We start from the raw sequence: 13,033 nt of genomic DNA, 5'->3' as shown, positions 1-13,033 counted from the left end.
ATTAAGAAAAATACTCATCAGAATGAACAATTGCTAAAGACAAGCTGCGGGTGTAAATAAATGACACACCTTTGGGCAAAGGAGAGAAACCCATTTTACAAATGAATCAAAACCCCATAAACTTTAGCTTCACTGAAACAGAAAATTGTTGGTTTTGCAGAGAAAATGAAGTTATTTTTTCTTTTGTTTATCAACAAAATGATTTCAAATCAACACAAAAAGCTAATTTTTGGGTATGGATAGATATTGTTTGTAATAACTAAGAGAGAGAGAGATTGGATTTGGGGGTGAGAGCGCGAAAGTGAAGTAAATGTAATGAAATTAAAAATTACTAAGAAAAAGGAAGAAACTTTGATTTTAGACAAGGACGAAGAAGATCAAAACGAAACTACCTTCCTTAACTATTGTTTTAACTTCACTTCACCACCCTTAAAGAGATGTGTCCAAATCTTATGGCTTCTGTTGTGTTGTGTTGTGTTGGTTAATTAAACGTGTCTGTTTTGAGCTAACTATAGTATTACTGTTACCCGAGAGAGTGAGAGAGATGTAAGAAGAGTTATTAATGAAGGTTTAGGTGGTGTAACGAAAATGCCCTTACATAATTCAAATGGTGACAAGCAAATACCACTTTTTCTTTTTTGAAATTAAGCAAATACCACTTAAAATTAAAAATACGTACCTTGCTTCAAACACAAAAAACTAATCCAAAACTAATTTATCCATTTTATTTCAAAGATTTTGAACTAGACTCCCATCTTAAATCATTCAAGATCATTCCTTTTGGGTAATAATGATAGACTGAAATAAAGTAAAAGTTATAATGAAATAGAAGAAGACATGGAGAGAAGATAAACTATACTATATCTAAGAGAAAATTTAATATTTGGATTACATGTTTTTCCTTAAATGATTCCACCAATAATCATACATCAAAATCATTGCAATGGTTTCAGGATGGTCACCACAAACAGGACATAAGGGATTGACTTGCATTCCACGTCTCAACATGGTGGATCGAAGAGGTAATGCATTGTGAAAAGCTTGCCAAAGAAAGAGTTTCACTTTCGATTGGAGAGGCAGCTTCCATAAATGTTTCCACCCAACTTGGAGAGCAGCAGATCGGATCCCATCAATTTCATCTCCAAGGCGGCATGGTAACCTGATTTGACACCAAAAACACCATTTTTTTGAAGATGGCCAAATAAACATGTCTTGTGGCAAAGACCGACTTAAACGAAGGGAGCATATCTCTTCTACGATAGTTGAACCGAAAAGCGATGTGCACTGTGGGATATTCCAATTTTTGGTACCAGGCTCAAAAAGATCCTTAACCAGTAAATCTGGATTAGAGAGATCAGAACACCCGGGGCTAACCAACAGTCATCCCATACTTTAATATTTTCACCAGAACCAATACACCAAAAGCCTTTCTTCTTGAGTAGTTTCCTACCAAACATAAGGCTATTCCAAACAAAGGATGAGCATCTCTTTTTTAATTGTAGGTGGGCATCCCAATTTTGGTCTCTGAGCCCATTAAGCCACCTCAAAGACTAATTTGGGAGCTTTTCGAATGTTCTTCATTGGTTTAATGGTTGCTCTATTGATCTTGAAGATAAACATTTAGCTTTAATTGGTTCTTTGTTGTGGACTACATGGAAAAATAGGAATCAAGTATACTTCGAAGAGATTTGCTTATTGCCTGCTATTGCTTGTAATTTAGCATTTTCTGGCTGGCTGGATTATTTAGCTGCTAATGTAAAAGATGGAAGGCCCCAAATCACTGAGGTCGTAGCACCTAGCATTTTCTACTAGTTTAGGGGTGGTAATTCGTGATTCCAATGGTACGGACCTCCTTTGTGCTGCGAAGACATTGATGAGGAGATACACGGTTGATGAAGGGGAAACTTTAGCTGTCCTTTTTGGTTTGGAATCCGCATTAGCTAATGGTTATCAGTCAGTTGTGTTAGAATCGGACTCAACTTCCATTGTCAATGCAATTCAAGATGAGGGTGTGGGTGTTTGTTTTCTGAATTTCTGTGGAATTATTGAGGATATAAAATCTGTAACTCATGCAATTTTTAATTGTAAGATCGAATTTGTACAAAGAGAAGGAAATGTACTTGCTCACTCAATTGCCAAGTCAAAAGGTAATTGGATGGGGGCGCTTTCTCCAAATCTCTATGTAACGGCTATTACCGATATTTCTTCTTAATGAAATTAATCTGATGTGTTATCTCAACAAAACAAAAAAAAAAAATCATTGCAATGCTTAAACCTAAGGTATCACATTAAGTTTAATATTAAGATGTTCCTCCTACATGAGTTCATGAATTCGATTCCTAAAGAACGGATTTTAGGTAGATAGATTAGTATTAGACATTATAAAAATGGAAAAAAAAAATCTATCACGTTAAGTTTAATATTAAATTTGCATTTATGGAGAGATAAAATAGGTTAAGCTTAGTAGATTGTAGGTTTTATGTTATTATTTTAGGAAGAGATAATGATTGATGAGCATTGTGTTTAGTTATTGAATATTTGAATGTCCAATTGTTGGTAGTCTTTTGATTTATTCAGAATTTTTGGCTCGATCTATTTGGAGTTGCTATCTTAAAATTTGGACGAAGTTTTCTCAATCAATAGTTCTAGTTGGATGGAGTTTCTTGACGCTAGCTTGAGAAATCTTTCCAGAGAACAAGAAGCCCGTATCGCACTTTTAATTGCGTTGAATGTACCTTATGTAACTCCTCGATCTATCAGTTTAACGGCTCCATTTTAATTTTGTTGCACTAGTTCGATTATTATTTATCTTCATAATTGAAATTTCTGACATTATACATGTTTATTAAATAAATGAAACAACTCAATTATCCATAAAATAAACATTGGCTTTATTCCGGATCTCTCTCTCTAAAAATTCTCTCTCTCCATAACACAAAAAACCCTACTTCCCTTCATCAGCCTTACCGTCGCTGCCACCCCTTACCGACGGCGGTGGGTCTTCCACTCTTTACTTTATGTTTTAATTTTAGTTGTTCTTTTCTCACCTATGTCCATCATAATCAGATTTCTTTTTTCACCTCCAATTTCATCTTTCTTGAATTTTCAACCTCTCTCTTGTCTATCTAAGATCTACTCTAAAGTGGTCTTCTTCTCTTTGATGGTGCGATTCTGTTGAAGTTAGGAAGGGTTGAGATCGTGGGTGCCAGATCTTGAGGTGGTCAGGAGTCTTTGTTGGTGGGTCTTCTGTAGCGGTGCTCTTTTCTTCCTCAAATCTTTTTAGGTTGTGGCCTACAACCCTCCAACGGTACGATCTCGTTGAAGGATTGGCGGGTTTTCGTACCTCGTACAATTAGGAGGTTTCAAAGCTTACCATGTTTGGTGGTGGTGGTTGATTATGTGTGATGATGGAGAAGTGGTGATTTTAGTGGCTGTTAGATTGGTGGGAGTTTGTTGTGGGAATTTAAATAATATATTTTTGTGTTTGTGTTATTTACGTTTGCAGATAATAATGATGATTTATAGTTGGTTTTGTACTCCTAAGATTGGAATTGAGGTTTTCCGGCATGTCTGTAGCAGTTGTTATTAGTTGATGATATTGTTTCTTGAAAGACTTGAGGATGATTTGGCCAAGTTTCTCTTCACTAGGAAGTGAAGACTTTTCTTTTAACTCAATAATTTTCCAGGCTATTCCATTCTTATTTGTCGAGGGTATCCCCAAATATACAATCACTTCCACTATCCTAAAGTTCTATTCGGTGTCGGTACTTCGATATCTGACAGGTCTTGTCGCAGTTCCTTCTCGATATATTCTTGTGATTTTAATTTTATGTTATTTTTTTTATTACTTATGTTAATTATAAAATATAAGTTCATGATGTTCTATAATGAAATATATTTTAGATTTCAAAAAAAGAGAATTAGCTTTAGTTATTTGTAATTAATTAACATTGAGAAGTACCGTCACAAAGTATTGTATTCTTAATAGTTATTAACTATTATTTGTGTCCATGCATTTTATGCGGAATTGCTGGTCCAAAAAGATACTCATGATCGGTGAACATCACTTTTCTCATCCGTGAGATGAAGAGAATGAATCGTACGATCTGCATAATTATAATATAGTTTAAGAAAAAAATCATGATGAATAATTTATTCATTGAAATGATGAATAATTTAAATATTTTTTTATTTAATTATTCAAATGATGAAAATTTTATTTATGATCAATATCAATAAATATTATAAGTGTGAGGCTAAATTGTTAAATATAATTATAAGGACATTACCACAATTTGAGTGAAAAATATCTTATTTTTTTTAGACTGGCCTCCATCTTAGCATTTGTCTTCCCTCGAGGTCTAACTCGAACCTTCCCAACACTTAATAATAAGGATAATTTTTTTAATACTCTCTCCATTTTAAATTAAGTGTCACTTTTTTTATACAAATTGCATAGAAAAACGAAATTTAATTGAGGACGGAGGTATTATCTTTTATAATCTACACACCTAATTATTGGACCATGCCTAATTGATATAAAATATATTTTTAGTTTATCACTGAACTAAAGATGTTATAAAAATGTACTTGATTTGTCCACGGATGGATTGTAGAAAGTGGTGAGGAGCACGTGCTTCTTGTATGGTTGTAGTTGTACTTGATCTAAGAGAAGGAAGGACTATGAAGAGAGTGGTTGAGCGTCTACAGCCTACTCGGGCCAGCAAGGCTCACCTAGAGGCTGATAGCTATGCTATGTCTCTAGGCGTGGACACTAGTCTCGTAGCGGAGAGGTGTCGATTGGTGTATGGTTGTGTAATGTGTCTCTAGTGATAGAGAAAGAGTGTACGGAATCGAGCAAGTGAGCTAGGGTTGCGGACAATCAGATAATGTGACAAATGTCACGTCACGGGCTATTTATAGGGAGTCACTAGAGTTTATCCAGAAGTTACCATTTTTCCCCCGAGTGTAGGTCGAGATGGTTAGGAGAGGGAGGCCAATAGACCCGTGCCGAGACGGTGTCTCCATCGGTCTCTGTCTAAGGGTCTCGGAGTCGACCAGGAAGGTTCGGTTGGATGAAACCGGGACGAGTCGTGCTCTGTGATTGGAGGAGACGAACCGACTGACCGCGGGTCGACCCAGGCACGCGAACCGATGGTGTAATAATGGTTATTGAGTCCCTTCGTCTTCCACTTTGTGTACAAGTTATTTCATCATGCTTTTCGACCTCCCTATAAATAACGCCTCCCCCTTCTCACTTTCTCACTTTTAGAGAAATCGAGAGAGATTCACTTCCTTTCAGAGAGACAGAGCCCGATAAGCAAGCAAGAAATCGAGAGACTCCATTGCTTCACACTTTTTCTCTAACTCTTTTAGACTCACTCTTAATCTTTGATTCCTTTTCAAGCCACGAAGCGAATTCATTCCCAGATGGCTTCCAAGAATTCCAATAAAGCCAGCAGGAGCATTGAGGCCCCTTCCTCTCAATCGGGCTTGCCCTCGAGCAGCAAGACGTAGTCCAAAGCGAACGGCAAAAAGAATGAAGCTGATGGCTCCAACAAGACTAAAACTCCAGCTCCTCCGACTCTGCTCAACATGAGCGTCGTGACATGGTGGCCTCACAGGCACCGAAGCCGAACGCTGGCAAGTTGAGGATTCCCATGCCCTCGGCACCTGGGAGCACGCACCCTAAAATTGCGGGGAAGTCATTGACTCCATCGTTGAAGCAATCACTCTTAGAAGATGGTAAATTCCTTTAACCTTTTCTCTCTTTTTGTTGTTGATGTAATTACGAGCCCATCTTCCTTCGTCTTTCTTGAAAATATATATATCGTTTTGGTTTCACTTGATGGTTTCTTTAGGACGTCGAGAGGTGAGTTACTTCGACGAGTGCAAAGAGACCGAGAGTGATCATGGTCGGACGATAATGTCGATGAGTGGTCTTCAGAAGAAGAAATCGGTGATCGGTATGAGGATCATGAGAGGCAGGCCGATGATGACCCTGCGTACTGTGAGTCAAAAACCGATGAATTCAATGAGGATAATGATAAGCTACTGTATGAACAAGAAGTCGAGGAGGAAGTGGAGATCCTCCCAAATAGAGAAGTCGACATGAGCTTCACTGAGATGAGTGTCATCAGCTCAACAATTACCAATCAGAGCCAGTTGGATGAATGGCTTGATCTCTTTGGCTTTCCGGATGACTCGTACAACTTTGAGCTGATGGGAGAGGATGAGAGGGTCTATGACTAGCCAAAAAACAAGATGGCCATGTTCAAAACTCAATTGGATTATGGTTTGAGGGTACCTTATACCATCTTCTTCGTGGACTTGATGAACCATTTGGGAGCAGTCCCTCAGCAGTTCATCGGCAAAGCCATCGGCATGATCTGTGTCTTCGAGATGCAGTGCGTAACGATCGGCGTTCCAGCCTACACGAAAGTGTTTAAGAGTCAATGGAAGATTCAGAAAGAGTATCCCCTTGAGCCCCAGGAGGTCAAGAGGAGATCCGACGAGAAAGCGCTTAAGGCCAGAAAGAAGAAAGGCTTGGACACCGGCCCTTCTCAGAAGGGCAAAGCAAAACTTCTTGACTTCTATGAGGAGGACAATCAACTAGTCAGCTCTGGAGACGAAGAGGTAAGCCCCAAGACCGATAAGACTGAGGCAGAGAAGTCGAAAGGCAAGGGGAAGGCCGAGAAGAGGCCATGGAAGGGTTGGTTGGGATTCCACAAGAGGGGTGGAACCAAGAAGATCATCCTTGTTATGAAGAGGCCAGTGAATCAGCATTAGCGAGGTCTCTACGGCATGATGAAGGGTCCGGTGGACTATAGGCGGATGTTCAGAGGGATCCTATGGGAAGAGAGCTGAGAGACAAACCCATTCGGTTTGACGATCTGGATGATGATAAGAAACATGCCCTGAGAGCCTTGGAAGAGGCGGGTAAAAGGGGAGGCAATCGAATCGACCTGATGAGCGACGAGAACCTCCATAGTATGGGAAGGATGGCGGTGGATCCATCACGTAAGTGTCGGATCGACTTGTCATTTCTTCGGATTGAAGTGGGTTCTACCGGTCCTTCGTCCTGTGACTAGCGAGGATTCGATTTGATCCCGAAGGTGTCGGGCTCTGTCTTACCCATGGCAAGTGTCCGATACATTTTGCTTCACTTGTAATTTTATTGTTCGTTTTTCCTTTTATTATCTGCTAAGTCTAACTCTTTTCGGCTTGTGTTGTTTGCAGATAGCACGAGGCTGAGAGACAAGGCTAAGAGGACGAAGGAGATACAATCCAGGATGTTGAAGATGAACGAGGAAAGAAACCAGGGGAAGAGTCGAGAGAGAGAGATTGAGGAATCTGATTCTGAGAGGCCGAAGAATCTCAAGAGGAAAGCCAATGTTGCTGAGACCTCGGAAGCTGCCACTGTTATCGGGCTCTCCTCGCCCAATGCGCCGACAAAATCGAAGAGGGCAAAGACATCGGCGCCGTCTCTTAGAATCCTCGCATCCCCTTCCCCAAAACCGCGTCGATCTTGGAGGATCCGACAAAGGCCATGGATTTTGCCACCAAGACCATCACCGATGGGGATCTGGAGCTCCTCGCTCAGAAGAGCAACAAGTAGCTCTACATCGACTCTTGTACGTTTGCCAAGATGGTAAGCCTTCATACTTATAGTTTTTCATTACAGTCGAGGATGATGCTATGTCCCTCTGTCCTATGAGTTCAACTTCTTTTTGAGTTTTGGCATCTAAAGCTCGGACAGAGGTCGAGACCATGGGGATATAGGGTTTCGCATGTTCTCGACACTTGTCTTTTCCTTTGTGGGTCGAGGGTGGTGTCATGCTTTACGCCAAGGGAATTAGACTCATATTTGAGTTTCGACACTGAAGTTTGGGCAGAGTCTAGCTCCATTGGTAGGTAAACAGAGAAGACACTACTCTCTCGGCATTCATCTTCTATCTTGATGGTCGAGGACGGTGTTATGATTTATCTCCGAGGGAGTTCGACTCCTATTCGGGTTTCGGCGTCGAAGCCCCGACAGAGGTCGAGCTCCATCGGGAGATAAGCGGCGTTGGCACTGATCTTTTGGCATTTGTCTTCTGTATCATTTTGCTTCTCAGCTTCATCATTTACTAACTCCATCTCTTTTTATATTTATCTTACTTCCTAGGCCCTGGACCATAATTTCGAGATGGGGAATCAGCTTGGAGCCGTTCGCAGGGAGCGGTATGAGCTTAGAGATGAGCTGAAGAACGTCCGACTTGAAGTCTCGGGCTGAAGGAGCAGAATCGAGAGTTGAGGGAGAATGCCGATCTTCATAGCGGGCAGCTCCTCTCGGAGTAATCGACGATCCACTCCTTGGAGGAAGCCTTGGTCGGTGCCATCCCAGAGTACAAAGAGTCCGAGCAGTTTCTGAAAGATGCTCGGAAACCTTTGGAAGAAGAGGAGCTTCAATTCTCTTATAAGTATTATCAAGAGGCGTTGGAGGATTTGGCCGAGAAGTTCCCCGAGATGAACCTGTTGGAGCAGTTTTTGAAAGATGGCTCGTAAAGCTTTGGAAGAGGAGGAAGTCGTGCCTCTTTCAAAACCATGAAGGGGGATGGGGAGCTTAATGACGATGAGCATGGGGCCAATTCTAAGGGTTAGGACCTTGAGATTAACGTTGGGGAGAACGAGGTCGATAGAGGGGTTGAGTCAGGTCTGATAGGCCCAGGCCAAGGCCAGACGGAGGGTGATGGAACCTTGGCCAATAACAGCACTGCCGACAAAAGCCAAGACTCCACCAACCCCAGCAAAGTCACCATTGATGCCCTGGACTGAGCCCGAGCTTCCAAAGAGCTAACATGCCTCCTTGTCGACTTTGTTCTCCTCTCGCTCGGACTTTGCCTCCTTGTTGTATTATGTCAAACATTTGTGGATAACTATACCAAATATTTTCTAACTTTTATGTTTATATTTGGTTTTCATGCCTTTGGATTATTCATCTCGTTGCATTTTCCCAAATTTTCTATACTTAGTGAATTTTGCATTGAATTTCATTGTGTATATTATACTTGCCCGAACAAAATGAAGTAATCAGCTATGCTCGATAGGTCGATGACTTGTTGTGTCCTCGGTCTTAAGGTTTGTTCACTTAGCTTTGAATGGTTGCCCCACAAAAACGAGTCAAATCTATATCATTTAGACGTTAGTTTGGCTAATTTTTTATGAGAGAACTGCTTGCATTTGATGTTGTCCGAACAAAAGGAAGTGATCGGCTATCCTTGGTATGCCAATGACTTGTTGTTCAATTTGGGACTTTAGATTTTCACACTTGGCTAAATGTCTATTCCCTGCAAAAACTAGGCAAATCTACATCATTTAGACGTTAGTTTGGCTAACTTTTCGTTTAGATAGGCAATTAACATGCGACGTTGCCCGAACAAAACGAGTCGAGCCGAGAGTTAACTCGGGCCGGCTGGTTCCGAACATTTATCGGGACTTTAAATTCCTTTATAAGGTTTTAAGGTTTACCACTGAGATTAGGGCAACTAAGGTTTGAGGAATTTGTTTCGAGCGAGTTCGACTCAATCCTATGGTTATATACCTTTGTCTTAAGTGTTGGAGCGAAAAGTTTGAAGGCTATCGGCTTGTGACTATCCTCAACTCATCTTTGTCGGTCTCCGTCCTTGTTTCCCGTAGATTGGCTAAAAAGCCTAAGGATGAATACCTTTCGGCTAAGACAGTTGGGTCTATTTTGGCCGAGTTTGTAGGTGTTTTCATCTAAAGAAGATAAAAAGATTTTACAAGCAAATGACTAATAGCTGCCTCACGGGGCTTACACAGACAAATAAGTAAATAAGTTTTAAGTGCCACAGCAGGGCTTACACAAAAATTTGCTACTAAGGGCCAAATATTAGTATTTTCCAATCAAAAGGTTCGAAAATGTCGATTTCACCTGGAGTTATTTGGCTTGCTAGGGAGAATGTCGTTGTTAATATATAGCTCGGACTTCCTCAACCCAAAATGTATTGGGAAGCTTCTTCAAGTGTGATAGGCACGAAGATTGGTGGCGTGCCAACTTCATGGGAGCTCTCTGCCATCCAACTCCTCCAAGTGATAAGAGCCAGGCCGAGAGACACGTACAACTCAGTACGGGCCTTCCCAGTTCGGGCTCAGCTTGCCAACTGCCTCCTTCGGCTTGGATGCTTCCATATTTCTCAAGACAAGGTCTCTTACTTTGAAGGCTCGGCCGCGGATTCGCATGTTATAGAACTTGGCAGTCAAGATTTTCTGCTCGGCAATTCTCGTGGCGGCATCGTCTCGGACTTCATCGATGAGGTCAAGGTTGAGTAAGATTCCCTCTTTGTTGGGAGTTGGATCATAATGCTAGATGCGAAAAGAGAGGAGTCGAACTCAATTGGAACCACAACATCGGTTCCATAAGCAACCTTGAAAGGAGTCTCGCCGGTTGCAACCTTGGCGGTAGTCCGATAGCCCATAACACCTTTGGCAACTCATTGACCCATTCCTTTCTCAACAAGTCGAGGAGCTTCTTCTTGAGCCTGTCCAGAATTGATCGGTTTGTAGCTTCGACTTGGCCATTAGCAGATGGGTGTGCAACGGAAGTGAATCTTTTCTTTATCTCGTACTTTTTGAGAAACTCCCTGAATTTCTCACTATCGAACTGCTTCCCATTATCCGAGATCATGAAGCGTGGGAGCCCAAACGACATGTTATCGATTCCCATACGAAGGTCTCGATTCTCTTCTCAGTAATGCTAGGTAGTGCTTGGGCTTCTACCCACTTAGTGAAGTAATCGATGGCAACGACTACCCACTTCTTCTAAACCAATCCGGCAGGGACAGGGCCGAGAATATCGATTCCCCAAATGTTGAAAGGGATCTGCGACATGATCGGGGAGATTTCTTCAGCTGGCTGTCTTGGAATGGATGCAAATCTTTGACACGGATCACACCTTTTGATAAAGTCTAGAGCGTCCTTGTGGATGGTGGGCCAATAAAATCCTTGTCGGAGGATTTTGTAAGCGAGGGATCAGCCCCCTAAGTGCTGTCCACATATCCCTTCGTGTGTTTCACGAAGAGCATAGTCGGCATCTTTCGTGGGAGACACCTGAGGAACGGACCCGACGTAGAACTCTTGTACAAAGCACCATCGATGATTGTGTACTTTACAGATTTACGTATAAACTTCTGAGCTTCATCCGAGTCATCGGGCAGGCCCCCATCAAGGATGTAAGATCGAATTGGTGTCATCCAATCTGGCAGGCACATGATCGGTGCTATCAAAGGATGTTGATCGATGGTGTTTGCAACACCTCTGTATATATTGGTCGGTCTATGTCCTCCAAGGTCCCCCGATGCCAACTTTGAGAGAATGTCGGCCTGTTGGTTCTGGTCTCTTGGGACATGGATGAATTCAAAGTGATCAAATTGCCCGAGTAAGGCTTTGACCATCTTAAGATACTTCCCCATCATTTCACTCCTAGCTTCATAATCTCCGATTAGTTGGTTGGCCACCAGTTGAGAATCACTATGTATCCGTATATTCTTCACTAGGAGGTTTTGAGCTAGACCTAGTCCGGCTAACATGGCCTCGTACTCGGCTTCATTATTTGTGGAGACGAAGTCTAGAGCAAGAGCGTACTCAATCGCAAAGCCATCGGGACTTGTAAGAACAATACCGGCTCCATTTCCCGACTTTTTCGAGGCTCCATCAAAGAACATATTCCAAAACTCAATTTTTGGCTTTTCTAATCCGATAGCTTGGGTGGGATAATCGGACTGGGTGTACTTATCAGCTTTGGTCTTTTCGATCGGCCTGTCTGGGATTATACACTCAAGTCTGAAATCTGCCAAAGCCCTGACCTTTCACCGAAGGCTGGGGAGGTATGAGATGTCAAACTCTCTTAACTCTACGGCCCAGTTGATCATCCGGCCGCTTGACTTGATGTTGTGTAGGATCTTTCAGAGCGGCTGCTCGGTAAGGACTCGAACCGAGTGTGCTTGAAAGTAACGTATGAGCTTTCTTGCAGCCATTACAAGTGCTAGGGCGAACTTTTCAATTTTGGAGTATCGGGTCTCGGCTCCTTGGAGGACCTTGCTTACATAGTAAATAGGCTTCCGGCACCGCCTTCCTCTTTGAAAAGCACGACACTGACCGCCACCTCGGAGACGGTGAGATACATGAACAAAGGCTCACCAACGGTCGGCTTGTCTAGTAGAGGAGGCGACACTAAGTAGCGTTTCAGCTCTTGGAAGGCCTCTCGGCACTCTAGAGTCCACTCAAAAGCCCTCTTCAAAGCGTTGAAGAAAGGTAAGCATTTATCTCTCGATCGCGACATGAACTGGCCGAGAGCAGCAATCTGACCTGTTAGGCGTTGAACACCTTTATTGTCAGTTGGCTTGGCCATGTCCATTATGGCACGAATTTTGTCGATGTTCGCCTCGATTCCATCTTGAGAGACCATGAGGTCGAGAACTTTGCCCGATTTACTCCGAAAGCGCATTTGGCGGGGTTCAATTTCATGCGGTACTAGCGTAGCATAGAGAATGACTCGGCGAGATCAGCGATGTGGTCTTCCTTTTGGACACTCTTGACAAGCATGTCATCGATATAAACCTCCATATTCCTGCCAATTTGAGATTTGAAGATCTTATTTCCCAATCTCTGATATGTTGCCCCCGCGGTTCTTGAGGCCGAATGGCATGACAATCTAGCAGTAGAGCCCTTTATCGGTTATGAAGGACACCTTCGGCACTCTGACAAGAGCATAAGGATTTGGTTGTAGCCCAAAAAAGGCATCTATAAAGCTCAAGAGCTCATGTCCGGCCATGGCATAGATTAAGATATCTATCCTTGGAAGGGGACAGTGATCCTTTGGACATGCATCGTTTAGATCCCTGAAGTCAATGCAAATTCGTCATTTCCCATTCTATTTCTTTACTATTACCGGGTTGGAGATCCATTCCGGGTATTGGATTTCGTCGAAAAAGCCCACTTGGAGAAGCTTGTCGACCTCTTCATCAATTGCAAC

The 13,033-nt window shown here is 42.2% G+C and overlaps 1 protein-coding gene across 1 annotated transcript; it reads right to left on the bottom strand.

The window, feature by feature from the left end:
* Positions 1-11,039: 11,039 nt before the first annotated feature.
* On the bottom strand, positions 11,040-12,466 carry LOC139883005 (uncharacterized). The gene is made up of 2 exons (XM_071867240.1): positions 12,105-12,466; positions 11,040-11,817 (listed from the first exon to the last, which is right to left on the bottom strand). Exons 1-2 carry the CDS (start codon positions 12,464-12,466, stop codon positions 11,040-11,042), a joined length of 1,140 nt encoding a protein of 379 aa, XP_071723341.1.
* Positions 12,467-13,033: the final 567 nt, after the last annotated feature.

The sequence above is a fragment of the Rutidosis leptorrhynchoides genome, unplaced genomic scaffold, assembly GCF_046630445.1.
Source record: "Rutidosis leptorrhynchoides isolate AG116_Rl617_1_P2 unplaced genomic scaffold, CSIRO_AGI_Rlap_v1 contig339, whole genome shotgun sequence".
NCBI lineage: Eukaryota > Viridiplantae > Streptophyta > Magnoliopsida > Asterales > Asteraceae > Rutidosis > Rutidosis leptorrhynchoides.
Note: the sequence above shows the minus strand (reverse complement) of the source record. Positions and strands in the feature narration are given on the sequence as shown.

Excerpts from the sequence above, each read along its gene's own strand:
- LOC139883005 (XM_071867240.1), bottom strand. The coding sequence starts at position 12,466 with ATGGTCTCTCAAGATGGAATCGAGGCGAACATCGACAAAATTCGTGCC. Across the intron at positions 11,818-12,104 it reads GCCGGAAGCCTATTTACTAT|GCCGATCGAAAAGACCAAAG; the intron begins GTAAGCAAGGTC and ends AATCCCAGACAG.